This window comes from Lucilia sericata, unplaced genomic scaffold (genome assembly GCF_015586225.1).
Source record: "Lucilia sericata isolate MDLA Ls3-8-SP2 unplaced genomic scaffold, ASM1558622v1 Contig000644F_arrow, whole genome shotgun sequence".
Lineage (NCBI taxonomy): Eukaryota > Metazoa > Arthropoda > Insecta > Diptera > Calliphoridae > Lucilia > Lucilia sericata.
Window position 1 is genome coordinate 189,102 of NW_023994650.1, and position 18,399 is coordinate 207,500.

An 18,399-nucleotide genomic window follows, 5' to 3' on the forward strand; every position below is an offset into this window, starting at 1 on the left:
AGATTTGCTAAAAACGCTTTAGTTGTTAACACTATTTTGTTGTTATTGCTTGGTATTTCTTCTTGCAGAAAATAACGGTCACATGCCGCCATAAACATTCTGGCAAATAGTTCCTTAAATTCAGTGAGAAATGCAAACAAATTATTGTATTTTTTAAAAAATCAAATTTTTCCAATTATTTTCATTCAATATTAACTATTTTTTTAATAATTTTATCACGAAATAACCATAAACAGTTATTTTTTCATTATTTCCATGAAAAACGTTTGATTTGTCAACAAAGAAACGATTAAGTTGGTAACACTGCAATCTTAAACTTGACGTTTACCGGTAAATTTGCCTTTATAAGAAAATGGCGGTGTACGAATTTCATTTAGTGTTAATTGTAACATGTAAGTTTTTACAAAAAATCTTATTAAATTAATAAAATTAAATTGTTTTTTTAAACTCTAGTTACTTTATAAATAATTACTCTTTTTTTTTGGTGCATAAAACTAAATTTAAAGGAATTGTTTTTAACGAATTTTTCAATTAAATTTTTGGTATTCCATTTTCTTTAACAGAAAGATATAAATTTTCTTTAAAAAAACTCTTATTTAATAACAATAAGAGCTTTGTGTATGTAATAACAAATTAATATATACTCCAAAACTAATTAATTAATAACGAAAACTTATGTTAAAACGTATTTTTATGTTTTTAAAAATATACGAATAAATAAAGAAAAATACTCTTACATTTCTTGCGGCTATTTTAAAAAGTGTCCCCAGCATACCAGGGATGTATCCAGGGTGCCGAGGGTGGTGGTGTGGGTGGATAGATAGTGGGTGAGGGTAGTCCATGGGCCCCTGCAGCCGCTACGCCGGGCAAATGGGGAGGATAAGGATTAACTAAAGCTGGTGCTGAGAAGGGTGCAGCCACTCCAAATAGAGCAGCCGAGGCAGCGGCGGCATGTGCTGCCAAAGAGGCCGAGGAGGCCGCAGACGAGTTAGTGGCTGCCGTTGATCCTGTGTTATTAGTGGAGGAGTTGTTGTTGTGATTACTGCTGTTGTTATTGTTAGTATTGGAGGTTAAAGAAGCCACTGAAAAGTTGGAGGACTTATTTCCTCCTCCTGTGTTGGTGGAGGAGGAAGTGGAGGCCAAGGAAGAGGCAGAGGCATTAGAGGATGATCTTTGATGGTGTGTTTCTGCTGTGTTATGACTTGTCGTATGATTACCGCTAAACATGGAGAGAAAATCACTGGCCGAAGCCGCCAGTGAAGAATGTGCGGCACTGGCAGAACGCTGTTGATTAGAAGACGTGCTAGAGTTATTGGAGGAAGCAGAACTGGAACGTTTGTGGCTGCCGGAGGCATTATGGGAGCTGGCCGCCGCTGTACTAGAGGCTCCTAACCAATCGAAAGGATTGGCAAAGGGATTAACGGCACTCAAGGTGGAATTGGCAGCCGCCGCACTTAGGGGAGGACTTAACATGGTGGCAGCAGCAGCTGCTGCAGCCGAATAATAAGCAGCAGCACTTTCGGCGGCAGCAGCAGCCGCCAACTGATGAGCTGCTGAGAGTCTTTGGGCAGCAGAGCTGGCTGAGTTAGAAGAGGAGGAACTACTATTACCGCTAGATTTATGAGAAGCAGAGCCAGTTGAACCCGAACTCTTGCTAGCTTTTTCAGCCTGCTGTTGTTGTTGTTGCTGCTGCTGTTGGTGATGTTGCTGCAAAAGTTGTTGCTGATGTTGATGGAATTGTTGCAAAGCTTGTTGCTGCTGTTGCAATAAATGTTGACGGGCAGCTGAGTTTTGATTGGCATTGGATGCTGATAATGATGCTGTTGAGGATGAGGATGACAACGGGGAGTACAACATATCAAGCGCTTGATGTGGAGGCGGTGGTGCTAAAGGTGTTTTGGTTTTATTACTACTGCTGCTGCTGCTACCACTGCTGCTGGCAGCTGCTGTTGAGGATGTTAAAGAGTTATCAGTTTTTGAGCCGGAATTCGTAGAATGTTGTCGACTGCTAGATGACTCTCTTTGTGTTTGGTGGTGGTGATGGTTGTTGTTGTGTTGCTCTTGATTTGTTGCTGTTGTTGTTGCCGTAGTTGCTGCTTGTGCTTGCGCATGTTGCTGTTGTCCTCCCCAACCCAATTCCTAGCTTATACGTGATCTTTTATTGGGTGGTTGCTCTTGATTTCTTATCATGAATGTCAATTGTGTCATGTACTTTAAAATGTCACGCACCTGCACCAGCGGTATATTCTCATTGTGCTGTGGATCGTGTTCCATTAAAACTTTCAATTGGTGTCTAAAGTAGCAAGAAATAAAAAGAAAAAATTAATAAATATGTCCAAACTACTGATTAGAATAGCACTGTCCAGAACTGATTACTCACCTATTGCCCTTGTAGAGCTCTACGCCCAGAGCCTCTATCAAACGCTTGCACTGATCCAAGGGCACCTGACGATAGAAATACGTTTGAAAATCCGTTAATGTCATCAACTGCTCACTGTCATTGTAGGCCTTCATATTGATACACGGCACCAGCTTATTCTCCACATAAACCTTTTGCACTTTATACGGCTGCATATTCAAATTGTTGGCGGGTATTTCGGGTATAACATTCAAACGTTGGGCACTGTCGGCCGCCGCAGCTGCTGCCAAAGCGTGACGCTGCAAATGCATACTGGCCGAGTTGACTTGAGAGGAGGCGGATGAGTTGGAGGAGCTGCGTCCATTCTGCTGTGAGTGATGTTGAGCTACAGCAGCGGCCGCCAAACGCTGTTGACTTTGTTGTTGGGCTGCAGCGGCAGCTGCGGCTTGTTGCTGCTGTTGTTGTTGCTGTTGTTGCAAATAGGCGGTGGCTGCTTGCAGAGACCTTCGGGGGGAAGATAAATCGATTACTTCCATTGGTGTGGGTGTAGTAGAAGAAGAGTTGGAGGAAAGTTGTGTTTGTGTAGGTGAGGCGTACGTGTTCTGTTGATGGTGGTGTTGGTAGGCTGTCAGTTTTGTACGTGTAGAGGGTGAGTGGGAGGAGGAAGAGGAGGACGAAGACGAGTTTGAGGTGGAGGGTGAAGGCAGTAATGAAGTGGCGCCGCCACCCAAGTTATTAGTGGAACAAATAACACTTTTCTGTCTATTATTACCTCCCGAATTGGAAGATGTGGAAGAGGCTGAGGAAGGTGAATGCGCCGCACTACTATGGCTAAAATGGGCAGGTAACTGTGGTGTTATGGTAACATGCGGATTAGGTACTATAGACACTGAAGTGCCGCCACTAGCAGCACCACCCAAAACACCATTTGCTGGTGATATGGGCGGTGATATAAAAGGCACAAAGGTATTGGAGGCATTGGTCTGTATAAAAGTGGATAAATCTGGATTGGATAGAACTTTTTGTACTACCGCTCGCATTTCATCATTCATTTTGAATTTCTTTTCAAAATCTTCCAAGGCGGCCGAGGAGTTTAAGGGAACTGTACCTGCAGCAGCATTTGAAACACTACCACTACGATTTCCCTTACGCTGTGGCTCTAAATTGTTGACAGGTATTAAAGGCGGTACATGAGGCTTAGTAAACTGGCCATTATTGCTGGCATTTGCTGAACCCCCCTGCTGTTTAGCCTTATTGGGATTATAATCCAACATGGTAATCAAATCAGTATCTAAAGGCAGCGAGGGTAAAGGAGGAAATGGATTCTTTATGCCTGCCCCACCACCTAATAAATTGCCAGAATTTTTAAACTGCTGTGTTAAAGCCAAACGTTGACTGGGTGTCAATTGATTCCACAAAGCTAAATTATTAAAATCTTGTGCTGTGGCTGGAGCCGAAGAAGCGGCTAAATTGAAATTATTAGCCAATAAAGCATTAGCATTGGAGGCTGCCGCCAATGGAGAGGGTGAAGGAGTTGAGGGTGAAGGTGATTGTTTAAGATTATTTAAACTATTGGGAGAATGTATGGGATTTAAGGAGGTATTTATATGTCTTTGTTGTTGTTGGTTTAATGTCTGTGAGGAATTGGAAGAGTTGGGTCTCTGTTGTTGTTGTTGTTGTGTTTGTTGTTGTTGCAGCAACGTTTGCTCGATACTAGACCTAGAAACATTATATATACACATTGATTGTTTGGATCACACTATTTCTTATTTTTTTTTGGTTTTGTTTTAGTTTTGTTTTAAGTTTCTTTCTTTTTAGTTTTTAATAGGAATTTTAAAAAATTTCCTTAATTAAATTTAGTTTTTAAATATAAAGAATTTTTCAAATTTAATTGTAATTGTTTTTGTAATTTAAATTTTTCTTAAAGCAAATATTTGTTTTAATAATAAAAGCGAATAGATTTTTTTAAACTGAACTAGAAACGATTCGGAACTGAAGTAGAAACGATTTAGATCTAAACTATAAACAAACGATAAAGAATTGGTCTAGAACTAAACTAGAATTGATCTTGAACTGATGTATAAATGATCTAGTATTGTTTCAGAACTGAACTCGAAATAATGCAGAAAGAATCTACGATTGATTCAAAGCTCTACCAGAAATGATCTTGAATTGATCCCCAACTGTTATAGAAATGATCCTGAACTGATGCAGTTATAAACTAGAAATTATGCTAAACTGATGTAGAATTGATCTACAACTAAACTAGAATTTTTATTAAACTGATCGAGAAATTAACTAGAATTGACCCACAATGGATTCAGAACTAAACTACAGTTTATAGGAAACTGATCTAGAATCGATCACAAAATGAAATAGGATTGATCCAGAACTAAACTAGAAATGATCTAGAAGTTAACTAAAACTGACCTAGAATTGAACCAAAACTGATCTAGAAATGATTCTGAACTGATCTAGAAATGATCCTGAACTGATCTAGAAGTGATCTCGAACTGATCTAAAAATGATCCAGAAGTGATCTATAAATTGTTCAAAAGTGATTTATAAATTATCCAGAACTGATCTAGATATGATCCTGAACTGATCTAGAATTAAACCTGAACTGATCTAGAAATAATCTTGAACTGATCTATAATTAATCTTGAACTGATCTGGAAGTAATCCAGAAGTGATCTGTAAATTATCCAGAAGTGATAAAGAAATGATCCTGAACTGATCTAGAATTAGTCCTGAACTGATCGAGGATTAATTCTTAACTGATTTAGAAATTATCCAGAAGTAATTTAGAATTGAACAGGAATTGATCTAGACTGATTCCTAATCGATCTAGAGTTGATCCTTAACTGATCTAGAAATAATCCTTAAATGATCTAGAAATTATGCAAAAGTAATTTAGAATTGAAAAGGAATTGATCTAGAAATGATCCCAAACTGATCTAGAAATGATCCTGAACTGATCTAGAAATGATCCTGTAGTGATCTATATAACAAAATTGGCTTGTAAGTACTATATATGTATATACAAATATTTACACTTAAAATTAAAATCCTTAAAAAATTTAAGAAAAATTTTTTATTCGCTTTTATTATATAAAACAAATTATAGAAAAAAATATTGATTTTTGGTTTAAAAAAATTGTGATTTAAATCTGTTTGTACACGCATTATATATAATGTATCTAGGAATTGTTATTTTGTTTTGGCTTTAATTGCAGTTAATTATTTATAAAGTTTTATATTGTAATTTCCGTTGGAGTGAAGGGGGGACTTTTTTCTTTTGGTTTTATCATTGGTTTTTTTGCAGTACGTAAAGAGGCAACAACAAGAAAAATCAACACATAAAGTATTTTATAAGATTTTATTCAAATAAAATACTTAAAACAAAAGTTTTGTGTAATGTTTAAAGTGAAAAAAAAAAAGAGTTTGTTCCAGTAAGTTGAGACAAAGAACGAAAATGTTTTTATTTTCAAGAGCAAATCAAAACAAAAATTTCAAATTTTAAACAACAATATAAAAGAAAGATTATGTTTTTCAAATGTTGTAGTTCTTTTTTTTTTAATAAAATAAAAACAAAAATTAGAAAGCAGATAGTCAACAACTAGTTTTACTATAAAAAAATGCATGCAGTTATAAGAGTTTTTTTTTGTTTTATGTAAAAATTTAAAATTTTATTTTAAAAATAGTCGTAACACGCATTTTTTTATAGAAATCTAATTTATAAATATTATTTTTTTATATAAATTAAATAGTTTTTAATTAGTTTATTAAGAAAAATTTATATTACGACTTTAGAAATACAAAAAAATTTTACGTTTATTAAAACAAAAATAAGAAGCAAATGTTTAAGGCATAAGGAATTGCCTAGAAAGAATTCTGCAGTGATCTGCAGTTGATCTTGAAATGATCCAGAACTTATTTAGAAATGAACCAGGAATGATATGGAAAAGATCCAAAACTGCTCAAGAAATGATCTAGGACTGATGTAGAATTGATCTGGAAATTATCCAGAAGTGATCTAGAAATGATTCAGAACTGATCTAGAAATTATGCAGAACTGATCTAGAAATGATCTAGATCTCATCTGGAAATTATCAAGAATTAATCTAGAAATTATTCAGAAATGATCCAGAACTCATCTAGAAATGATCCAGATCTAATCTAGAAATGATCCAGGAGTTATCAAGAAATGATCAGAACTGATCTAGAAACAATCAGAACTGATCTAGAAACGATCAGAACTGATCTAGAAATGATCCAGAACTGATCTAGATATTATCCAGAATCGATCTAGAAATGATCCAGAATTGATCTAGAAATTATACAGCACTGATTCAGAAATGATCCAGGAGTTATCTAGAAACGATCAGAACTGATCTAGAAACAATTCAGAACTAATCTATAAATGATTCAGAACTGCTCTAGAACTCAGAAAATATCTAGATCAATACTCAGAATATATCTAGAACAAATACTAAATTGATATAGAAATGATCCAGAACTGATCTAGAAAGGATATAGTACTGATCTAGATATGATCCAGAACTCATCTAGAAATGATCCAGAACTCATCTAGAAAAGATTCAGAACTCATCTAGAAATTAACCAGAACTGATCTAGAAATGATCCAGAACTCATCTAGAAATGATTCAGAATTGATCTAGAAATGAACCTAAACTCATCAAGAAATGATTTAGAACAGATCCAGTTTTAATGGAGAAATTATCTAGAACTGATCTAAAAACGATTCTGTACTGATCATGTTTCAGAAATGATCTAAAGTACTTTATAATATTTTAGAAATGATCTAAAGTTGATCTAGAAATGATCTTGTAGTGGTCGAATAATGATCCAGGACTTATCTAGAAATGATCCAGAATTGATCAAAAAATAATCAAGAACTGTTCTATAAAATATCCAATATCGATCTAGAAGTGATCCACAACTGATCTTAAAATTATCCAGAAGTGATCTATAAAAGATTCAGTATCAATCTAAAAATGATCAAGAATTGATCTAAAAATGATCCAGAACTTTTGTAAGAAAGATCCAGTATCGATCTAGAAATGATCCAAAACTGAATAAGAAATGATCCTGAAGTGATCTTTAAAAGTTTGAAATATTTTCTATGAACAAAAATATTAAAAATATCGAAAAGTTTTTTTAAATCCGCCTAAAAGTATGCTTTAACATTTAAAAACATAAGCACGCCTAAAAGTATACATTTAACACTATCTATTAATACAATTTAAAGCATGCTTTCTTTGAAAAAGAAAAAAATAATAATTTTAATTTAAATTTACACAAAAAATTTAAAAACTACAACAATACGAAAAACATGAGTAAAAAAGGAAGAATTTAAAAAAAAATATTATGAATATATAAAAAAAGGGTAATATTGAAAATTTTCTTTAAAAAAAATATATATTTTTTTTAAACTAAATTAAATGCGTGCACAACAAAATTTTCTTTAAATTGAAAAAAAAAAAAATAAAACTATTAACAAAAAAAATCAATAAAAATTTAGTAGTTTCTTAATTTAAACAAATTTTTTTTTTGCTAATTTTCTTTAAAAAAGTTTATTTTAAATGGTATACCAAAACCAATAATGTTATAATAACAACAATTTTTAAAAAAAGCCAATTTTACTCAATTAGTTTTGTAAAAGTTTTTTTCTTTTCTTAAACATTTTACGTAAAATAATTGAATTTATATTTTTAAGAATTGAGTGAGAGTGAGAGAAAAAAAAAAAAAACGAATTACAACTAAATTTGAAAAACACAATTATATATGTATAAAAATAATTGAATGTAATATAATAAGAAAGAAATTATATATATAAAAAAAATATTTTACTTTGAATGGATTGATTGACTGTCTAATAAAAACAAATTTGTAGTCTTTTTTGCAAAGAGAAAAACTTGTTCTCTTTGCAATTGATAATAATAGAAAAATGAGTTTTCACAAAATACTTACATATGATTGGCATTTTGTTGTCCAGCCGAACGTACTAGCGGAGGAGGAGCATTACCCTGTCCATGACTATTAACCGGTTGCATTGATATGGTGGCATTATTATAGGCTCCATAGGGTTGACGATTATTTAAAATGAGATTCTCCATGGGATTACGATATTGATTGCGGGAATTGGCGGCGGCTTGATTTTGATGAGCCTGCTGTACAAGTAAAAAGAAATAAAAAGAAAAAAAAATCGTTTAAAAAATAAAGTTCTTATATAGAACAAATTAATATTATTTTTAAGATATATATAGTTTCTAAGTTAGTGCTAGTTGAGATCTAAATTGATTCTGCTTTTATTCTAAATCAGTTTTAGAATATTTTTAGTTCTGTATAATGATTTTCGATCAGTTCAGTTCTATATAATCCGTTCTAGACAAATTCTAGATCAGTTCTGTATCTATTCTAATTTGATTCTAGTTCAATTCTAGATGATTTCTAGATTAGTTCTGCATTAATTATAAATCAATTCTAGATCAGTTCTGAATCTTTTCTAGATAAGTGTTAGACCAGTTCTAAATAATTTCTAGATTAGTTCTGGATCAGTTCTTGATTAATTCTCAGTTTTGGATCGTTTCTAGATCGATTAACAATAATTTCTATATCAGTTCTGGAACAATTCTAGATCATTTCATGATATATTCTACATCAGTTCTGAATGATTTCAAATCAATTCTAGCTCGATTCTGGATTAATTCCAGATAAGTTCTGGATCAATTCTAGATAAGTTCTTGATATATTCTAGTTTAATTCTGGATCGTTTCTAGATCTATTTAGTATAATTTCTATATTAGTTCGGGAACAATTCTAGATCATTTCTTGATATATTCTAGATCAGTTCTGAATGATTTATAGATTTGTTCTGGATCAAATATAAATCACTACTAGCTCGATCCTGGATTAATTCCAGATAAGTTCTGGATCAATTCTAGATAAGTTCTTGATATATTCTAGTTCAATTCTGGATCATTTCTAATTCTATTTAGTATAATTTCTATATTAGTTCGGGAACAATTCTAGAACATTTCTTGATATATTCTAGATCAGTTCTGAATGATTTATAGATTAGCTCTGAATCAAATATAAATCACTACTAGCTCGATCCTGGATTAATACCAGATAAGTTCTGGACCAATTCTAGATAAGTTCTTGATATATTCTAGTTCAATTCTGGATCGTTTCTAGATCTATTTAGTATAATTTCTATATTAGTTCGAGAACAATTCTAGATCATTTCTTGATATATTCTAGATCAGTTCTAAATGATTTCTAGATTAGTTCTGCATCAAATATAAATCAATTCTAGCTCGATCCTGGATCATTTCTAGTTCATTTCAAGTTTATAAAAATCAATCAATTCTAGGGTAATAATGGATTAATTCTAGATAATTTCTGGATCAATCATAAATCAATTCTAGGTCGGTTCTGGGTTCTATATCAGTTCTGGAATATTTTTAGATCGATTCTGAATAGTTTATAGATCGGTTCTGGATCAATTCCAGATTATTTCTTGATCACTTCAGGACCATTTCTATAACAGATCATAATCAATTATAAATGAATTCTAGATTAGTTCGGGATTATTTCGAGATCAGTTCTGGATTATTTCTAGATCAGTTTTGTATCATTTCTAGATCAGTTCAGGATCAATTCTAGATAAATTCTAAATCATTTCAAGATCAGTTCTAGATCAAATCTATTTTAATTTCACTTAGTTTTATATAGTTTTAACAAAATAGTGGCCTTAAAATTTAAAAAAAATACTTAACAATTTCCCGATTTTATTAAAAACGCAATAAGAGAACTTTAGTTTAAACTAATTTTATTAAAAAATTTTATATCACTGTTTAAAAATCTTAAGATTATATCAAAAATCTAAATTAAAAACAGAAAAAGAAACGTGATAGCAAAACAAAACTTTCAAATTGTAGGACAAAGTGTAAATGCATTTATTGGAATAGTGAAACAAATGGCCAGCATTTTAAAATTTTGTTTTTGTAGAAGAAAAAATTATAATTATTTTTGTTTAATTAAAAAAAATTTACATAAAAACTAGATTAATTACAAACTTACAAATAATTTAAATAAAATAAAAGTAATTATAATATTAGAGAGAAAGAGATAGTGAAAGAAAACTAAAATTAGTTAAAATATATTAAAAATAAACTAAAGGTATGTGTTTACAGGAGAAAAAGTGCAATTGTGATGTTATGAAGGTGTGATGGGTGTAAATGAGTGTGATTTCCTTTTAAGTTTTAGCTCCTTGAGTTTTAATTTCTTATTTGGTTTTTTGTTTTTAATTGTTATTTTGCAAACAATATCGTCCTATACATTAATATTCAGTTTTGTGAAAAGAAAAGCAAATAGATAATTTAGTTTTTATCTTCTTTGTCTAGTACGTTTTGTGCCATTGACCGTTGTTGAGCCGTTGGAGCCGGTTGTATTACTATTAGTGTATTGTTTACGCAGTGTGTTGTGATTGTTGCTGTTGTGGTTGTTGCTGTTGTTGGTGAGTTGCTGGATGTTTTGGGAAGCTTGATAGGCTTGATGTAAATACATCTATAAATGGGAGTGTATTGGAAAGGATAATAAAACGTCTAATTAATATTTTGAGTTTTTTTTTTTTTGTTTTTGTTTCGAATTGAATTTGCAACAAACAAACAATTAACAATTTACTACACAACTACTAGAAACAATACACTTACAATAGCACACTACACTAAACTACAAATAGATTTTTAAATAATAAAACAATTTTGGGAGATAAAACTACTTTATGAGGGTGGGCGGAAGGTGGTTGTTAAAATGTGGTCGTCTTTTAAATTCTAGTTTAGTTTTGTAACTATTCGATCAATTCTATATCACTTCAAGATCAGTTTTAAATAATTTATAGTTCAGTTCCTGGACAGTTCTGGATCAATTCTGAACCAAATATAAATCAGTTCTGGACCATTCCTAGATCAGTTCTGAATCACTTATAGATAAGCTGAGGATCAATTCTATCAGTTCTGGATCAATTCTAGGTCAGCTCAGGGTCAATTCTACATCAATTTTGAATCATTTCTAGATCAGTTCTGAATCAATTATAGATCAGTTCCGGATCATTTCTACATAAGTTCCAGATTAGTTTTAGATCGGTTCTGTATTATTTCTTGAGCAGTTCTAGATCGTTCCTAGAACGATTCTAGATTAATGCTAGATCATTTCTAGGTCAATTCTAGATCATTTCTAGATAATTTCTAGATCAATTCTAGATCATTCCTGAATCAATTCTAGATTGGTTCGGGATCAGTTCAATATCAGATCGGGAACATTTCTATATCAGGATCATATCTAGATTTTGTTCTAGATCAATTCAAGATCAGTTCTGAATCAGTTTAGTATAATTTCTAGTTCAGTTCAGGATCATGTTTAGATGTGTTCAGGAAGATTTTTAAATTAGCTCTAGATTAGTATAGTAATAAACTTTAGATCAGTTCTATACCATTTCTGGATTAGTTCTAAATCACTTCTAGATCAGTTCAGGTACATTTCTATAGCAGTCCAGAAACATTTACAGATCAATTCTGGATCAATTCAAGATCAGTTTAGTATCATTTGTAGATCAGTTCCGGATCATGTTCAGATTAGTTTAGGAAGATTTCTAAATCAATTCTGAATTAGCTCTAGATTAGTATTAGATCAGTTCTGTATAAACTCTAGATCAGTTCTAGATCATTTGTGGATTAGTTCTGAATCGCTTCTAGATCAGTTCAGTAACATTTCTAGATCAGTTTTAAATCGTTTCTAAATCAGTTCTGGAATATTTCTAAATCAGTTTAGGATCAGTTTAGAATAATGTCTAGATCAGTTCACATTTATTTCTAGGTTCAGGAAGATTTCTATATTAGTTCAGGATCATTTCTTAATCAGTTTAAAATCATTTCTAAATCTGTTCTGAATCAACTCTATATCAGTTGAGGATCATTTCTAAATCAGTTCTGAATCAATTCTAGATCAGTGCAGGATCACTTTTAGATCAGTTCTAGATCAATCTTGAACATATCTATTTCAGGATCATTTCTAGATCTGTTTACGATCTATTCTAGAATCAGAAAGATCAGTTTTGACTCTTTTATAGATTATTTTATATCAGTTTTGAATGATTTCTATTTCACTTCTGGATGATTTCTAATTCAGCTCTGATACACTTCTTCATCAGTTTTCGATTACTTTTAGTTCAGTTCATGTGGCATTGTAATAAGACTAAAGCAAAAGAGAGCAAAGCTAAAAAACGCTCAAGACCTTTTTGTCAATAAACGGGGCCCTTCTTCAAAAAAGCAACATTATTTTATAATAACATTTTTTAATAGAAGTTTGAAAATTATCTATTTAATAGAAAAACCAACAACTTGTTGTAGTCTGAGAAGAAGCATTACAAATGTTAAGAAGAAAAAAGAGACCATAAAGTGGAAAACAAAAAACCCAAAAAGAGTTTTAATACTAATAGAAGTAAAGTAAAGCAGGAGATAGTAAAAACACACAGTCTGTCTGTCTTGTAAGAAACAAAAAAAAAACAGCAAAATAATTTGTAGTACAAAACAAAAATCTAATAATAAAGTAGTTGTTTTTGTTATTGTTGTTTTTATAAACATAGATATAAATGTATCTCTCTATCTAAACGAGTGAGTTTGTTGTCTATGATGTTTTTGTATAAGTAGGCCAACTTCTTTTGTAGTTTTACGTTTCGTTTCGTCGTTTCATTTTTATACAGTTTTATATATTTTTTTTCTTAAATGCCTTTCTAACATTGTTGTTGCTGTTTTATGCTAGAAAAAAAAACTGCAAAAAAAAAATTACTTGAAAATATTTCTAAATACTTGACTACGTTTTTTATAAAATCTATTGCAATGAAAACAACGTTGACGAAGACTGCGACACAACAACAACGGCAAGATACACACAGACACGTCATATGAGAAGTTTTGATTCATTGAATTTATGAGATTTATTTAAAGATTTATAAAAATAACAAAAACAACAACAACAAAACAAAAACTAATAATAGCAAATAAATGACGTTTGTTATTGTTGTTGTTGTTGTTTTTTTAATATTAAAGTGGTAATTGGTTTTGAGGTCATACAGAAAAAAAATGTGAAAATAAAATTGAAAAGAAATGAAAAGAAAAAATCGATAATGAAATGAAAAGGCAATTGAAAAAGGGAGTAAAATAAAGTAATAAATCCTGTTGCAAAGCAAGTTTTATTGAAAAACTCTTTCTAGTTTTAGCCAAATTTAGCATAAACTAACAAAATTAGCAAAATTTAAAAAAGTAGTAGATTTTGAAAAAAGTATTATATCGTGAAAAAGGTAGTAAATATTGTTATAAGTAGTAAAATGTTCTCTTTTTAGAAAAATTTAACAAAAACTAATAATATTTGTGAAATTTAAAAAATTCGTAGATTTTGAAAAAAGTAGTATTTAGTGAAAAAAGTAGTAAATATTGTAAAAAGTAGAAAAATGTTAACTTCTCTAGCAAAATTTAACAAGAACTTAAAAAGATTGTGGAATTTAAAAGAGTAGAATATTTTGAAAAAAGTAGTATTTAGTAAAAAAAAGTAGTAAATAATGTAAAAAGTAGTAAAAAATTGACTTATCTAGCAAAATTTAATAAAAACTAACAAAATTTGTGAAATTTTAAAAAAGTGGTAGTTTTTAAAAAATGTACTATTTAGTGAAAAGGGTAGTAAATAATGTAAAAATGTAATAAAACATTGACTTCTAAAGCAAAATTTAACAAAAACTAACAAAATTAGCAAAATTTGTTAAATTTAAAAAAAGTAGTAGATTTTAGATAAGGTAGTAAATATAGAAAAAAGTAGTAGATAATGAAAAAAGTTGTAAAACGTTTTCCTTTTAGCAAAATTTAACAAAAACTAACATAATTTGTGATATTAAAAAAAAAATAGTAGAAGATGATAATTGTAGTAGACTTTGAAAAAGGTAGTAGATAATGAAATAACTAGTAAAATGTGTTCTTCTTTTATTAAAATTTTTCTTTTATTAGATTTTGAAAATGGTAGTAAACATTGAAAAAAGGCGGTTAATATTGTTAAAAGTAGTAAAATATTATCTTTTTAGCAAAATTTAACAAAAACTAACATAATTTGTGATATTAAAAAAAAAAAAATAGTAGAAGATGATAATTGTAGTAGACTTTGAAAAAGGTAGTAGATAATGAAATAACTAGTAAAATGTGTTCTTCTTTTATTAAAATTTTTCTTTTATTAGATTTTGAAAATGGTAGTAAACATTGAAAAAAGGCGGTTAATATTGTTAAAAGTTGTAAAATATTATCTTTTTAGCAAAATTTGGAAAAAACTAATAACATTTTTAAAATTTAAAATAGGAGTAGATTTTTAAAAAAGTAGTATTTATTGAAAAAGTAGCAAATAATAAAAATTGTAGTAAAATGTTCTGTTTTTAGGCAAAATTTAATAAAAACTAATAAAGTTTGTGAAATTTAAAAAAGGAGTAGATTTTGAAGAAGGTAGCAGACATTGCAAAAAAAGTATTATTTAGTGAAAAATTTAGTAAATATTGTAAAAAAACAGTAAAACGTTTTTTTACAATATTTTAACAAAAAATAAAAACATTTGTGAAATTTAAAAAAGTAGTAGATTTTGAAAAAGGTAGTAGATATTGTAAAAAAGGCAGTTAATATTAAAAACTATGCAAAAACGTTCTCTTTTTAGTTAAATTTAACAAAAACTAAAAAAATTTGTGAAATTTAAAAAAGTAGTAAATTTTGAAAAAAGGTAGTAATTAAAAAAAAGTACGTACACTTTTTAGCAAAAAAGTCTTGGAAAGAAAACATTATCTTTTTAGCCAAATTTGGCAAAAACTAACAAAATTTATTAAGTTTAAAAAAGTAGTAGATTTTGAAAAAAGTAGTTTATTTAAAAAAGGTAGTAGATATTGTGAAATATTGTAAAAAAAAATACTTTTTGCTAAATTTTATAAGAATAAAAAAATGTTGTAAAATTAAACAAATTTAAATAAAGTACTAAATTTTGAAAAAGTACTTCTTTATAGAAATGTGTTCATTATAAAAAAAAATTTTGCTTTTAGAAAAACAAAAACTTAAAAGTACCAAATATTGAAATAAAGTTCAAAATTTTGAAGAAAAGTACCAAAGATTAAAAAAGTACTAAACATTGAAAAAAGTACTTTTCATTAAAAACTGTTGGAAATAGCCATAGAAAGTAAATTTGAACCAAAATATTTGAAAAAAAATAACAAACATTAAAAAAAGTACTAAATCAATAAAATAAAATACTAAAAGTACTAAAATTTAAGTAAAAAGTACTTTTCATTAAAAAAAATGGAAAAATTTGAAACATCCAAGTATTTTGTATTTTGAAAGAGTCGCCGCACATAAACAACCAAACACAACCAGCCATTCATAAGGTGGTTTTAAAAAGTCTCTTGCCAGAGGCCCCTGTTCAATAAGGTGGCATACAGCAGATGACCTCTTTGTTGAAGCAATGAACAATATTGTGTGTAAATGAAATACAAAAAAATCTTATTAAAGTTTGAAAAAACAACGATAAAAGGGAAAGAATTCATTAAAAATTTTAATGGAAATCTTTTGGTTATTTGGTATCAGCTTTAATCTGTAATTGATTCTTAAGGTAATTTGGTCTAAACAAACTAGTAACAGGCAACATCTTTTAACTAACTTCTGTTTGTTAATACCAGGGAAGAGTTAATCTTAACAATTTGTGCTAAATTTGTTTAAAAACTTGTTTGTATTTAGTTATTTAGTAAGTCCTATTCATGGATAGTTTGTTTAAAGGTATTACAAGTTAATTATTCCTATTAAAACTCTCCGGCCGGGAAATCATTCTTTTAGAACTTGCAAAAGTTGGCTGCAGTAGTTTCAGTATAAAATCCCTTATGAATAGTCATGTTTCCATAACAATTTTATGATTTTCTTTATAAATTATCTGAATATCCTTGTTTTATACTTATTTAAGGAAAGAATGCAGCTTAAACTTGCTGTTAAAGTTGCTCCGGCATTGAAAAACATGTGGCCTAGAACTTTGCAAAGACTGCTTTAGTAGTTTCTTTAGCAAATGTTTAACTATGATGCTATTATTCCACTTTTTACTACAATTTTAACTTGCTTTCCTTTTGTTCCTTCAATATCCTTTAAAATGTTTCCATTTTTTGTTAAATGTTCCTTAAATTTATTAAAATTTTTATAAAATTTATCTAAAATATAAAAAATTTCTTACTCTTTACAAATACTCCTTCGTATTTCTTTATTTATTTTATTAATTAATGTTTATACTTTAATTTTTATTCAAAACAATAACACTTTAAACATTTTTCTTAAATTTTCTTAAAATATTTACAATTTTCATTCATTATTTTACAAAAAACTAAATTTTTCCTTTAATTTGTAAAAAATACCCTAATTGCAACAACTACTAATGTCACTTTTTGTTTTTTGTGTCTTATTTACTTAAAACTAGGCGGATGCTGTACTATAGCTGTCTCTTTCTCTCTCCTAGTTAAAGTTAATAAACTTCCTGTTTATTTGTTTACTATTTCCCTTTGTGCTAATTAAATGTCATTACTAATACTTAAATAAACAACCAATTTTAACTGTGTAGTACATTTTTATACAAGTATGTAAAGAAATAAAGCGCCATTTTAGTGAAAAATAAAGTGAAAAGTAAAATTTTGTAAAGAAAAACTTAAAAATATTGAAAAAAATGTGTTAAAAAGTTAAAATGTGTATAAAATTATAAATAAAGGCCACTATTTTGTTACTTTTATAAAAATAAACAAAAATATTAAAAAATAAAGAAATCTGTGAAACCCACCTGTGAGGCCAGCATTTGAGCATGTATTAAAGGTAAACTATTTTGCTGCTGAGACATCCAGGAACCATTGGCAATGGCCTAAGAGAAAGAATATTTAAATAGTTAATAAATATTTCTAATAATTTTGAGGTGGGAAGGCAAAAAAGTTTAACAATTTAAGATAAGCACCTGTACTGTGGCTGCTTGGGCGGCTAAAGCAGCATTTGAATGCATTCTATGAGCGGCCGCTGCAGCTGCTGCATTAGGCTGTTGCAGTAAAGATTGGGCATTAAAGGCTGTAGCTGCTGCTACAGCTGCCGCTGTAGGACCACGTTTTAATATTTGTTGCTGTTGAGCAGCTGCTGCTGCCGCCGCTGCAGCTGCTGAGGAATGTTGTGTTTGTTTTTGTTGCATGGTGGTTTGTGTTAATACTTTTGGCGGTGGCTGTGAGGGTTGTCTTGTCCAATTGACCGAATTATTGGCATTTGAGCGATTGCCTATTAGTAGATTAGAGTCCACCACTTTACTGGGCCAATAATCCTCAAATTCTGTGCCATTGGGAAAATAACTTTTAATGTCTGTCAGACTTATGACGGCCACATTTTCACTGGAGAATAGTTCATTACGTATGCCCTGAACCTTGCAGCAGAATTTCAAATAGGCCAAATCCCAGCCAGACAACAAGTCAGCCTTTTGTTTAAGATTTTCGGTTTCACCTTCGAAATAAAACAAAGGCACCACTTGTTCACCATTGCGCACCGTATAGGGCACCACGGATTCTTTGTTAATGCGTATAAAACCACATTTTTCCGAGGGTGATTTACTGCCCGATATTAGTTTACGATAGCAGATGTCCAGGAATTGATAAAACTTAGTGGCATCCGAGAGCCTAACCACCAAATCCTTTTGGGTAAATAAATCACGACCAAATTCACCATCACAATGTTTGTGATTGATTTCTATGAATAGTCTAGCCTCAGCCTCGGTTATATAGTAGGAACGTACACAAGTGCAGCTGGAATAGATATCAGGATGCAGACAATTGAGATATTTACCCAATAGCTTCATTTCTATCATGCGCACCGAGCAATATTTCTCCTGTTGCCGGTATATGTAGGGTATATAGGTTTTGCCAAATGTGGTCCAACCAA

General features: G+C 30.3%; 2 protein-coding genes across 3 annotated transcripts in view; both read right to left on the minus strand.

Moving 5' to 3' along the window:
• Positions 1-753: 753 nt before the first annotated feature.
• LOC119607006 (uncharacterized protein DDB_G0271670-like) lies at positions 754-2,111 on the minus strand. The gene is made up of 2 exons (XM_037960699.1): positions 2,018-2,111; positions 754-1,946 (listed from the first exon to the last, which is right to left on the minus strand). The coding sequence occupies exons 1-2, from the start codon at positions 2,109-2,111 to the stop codon at positions 754-756; spliced, it is 1,287 nt and encodes a 428-aa protein (XP_037816627.1).
• The window catches only part of LOC119607010 (serine-rich adhesin for platelets), a 17,902-nt gene continuing 1,387 nt past the window's right edge, over positions 1,885-18,399 (minus strand). Inside the window, exons 1-5 of one of the 2 annotated variants that reach the window (XM_037960704.1) lie at positions 17,438-18,399; positions 17,270-17,347; positions 8,354-8,550; positions 2,381-4,078; positions 1,885-2,293 (exon numbers count right to left, since the gene is read on the minus strand). The exon at positions 17,438-18,399 is cut by the window's right edge and continues 1,387 nt beyond it. In XM_037960704.1, the coding sequence (XP_037816632.1) occupies positions 2,140-2,293; positions 2,381-4,078; positions 8,354-8,550; positions 17,270-17,347; positions 17,438-18,399 (3,089 nt within the window). In that variant the 3' untranslated portion in view covers positions 1,885-2,139. Of the gene's footprint in view, positions 2,294-2,380; positions 4,079-8,353; positions 8,554-17,269; positions 17,348-17,437 lie in introns of both variants that reach the window. The other variant, XM_037960703.1, reaches the window with a different exon arrangement.

Excerpts from the sequence above, each read along its gene's own strand:
- LOC119607006 (XM_037960699.1), bottom strand. The coding sequence starts at position 2,111 with ATGCGCAAGCACAAGCAGCAACTACGGCAACAACAACAGCAACAAATC. Across the intron at positions 1,947-2,017 it reads CACCACCAAACACAAAGAGA|CAGCTGCCAGCAGCAGTGGT; the intron begins GTCATCTAGCAG and ends CATCCTCAACAG.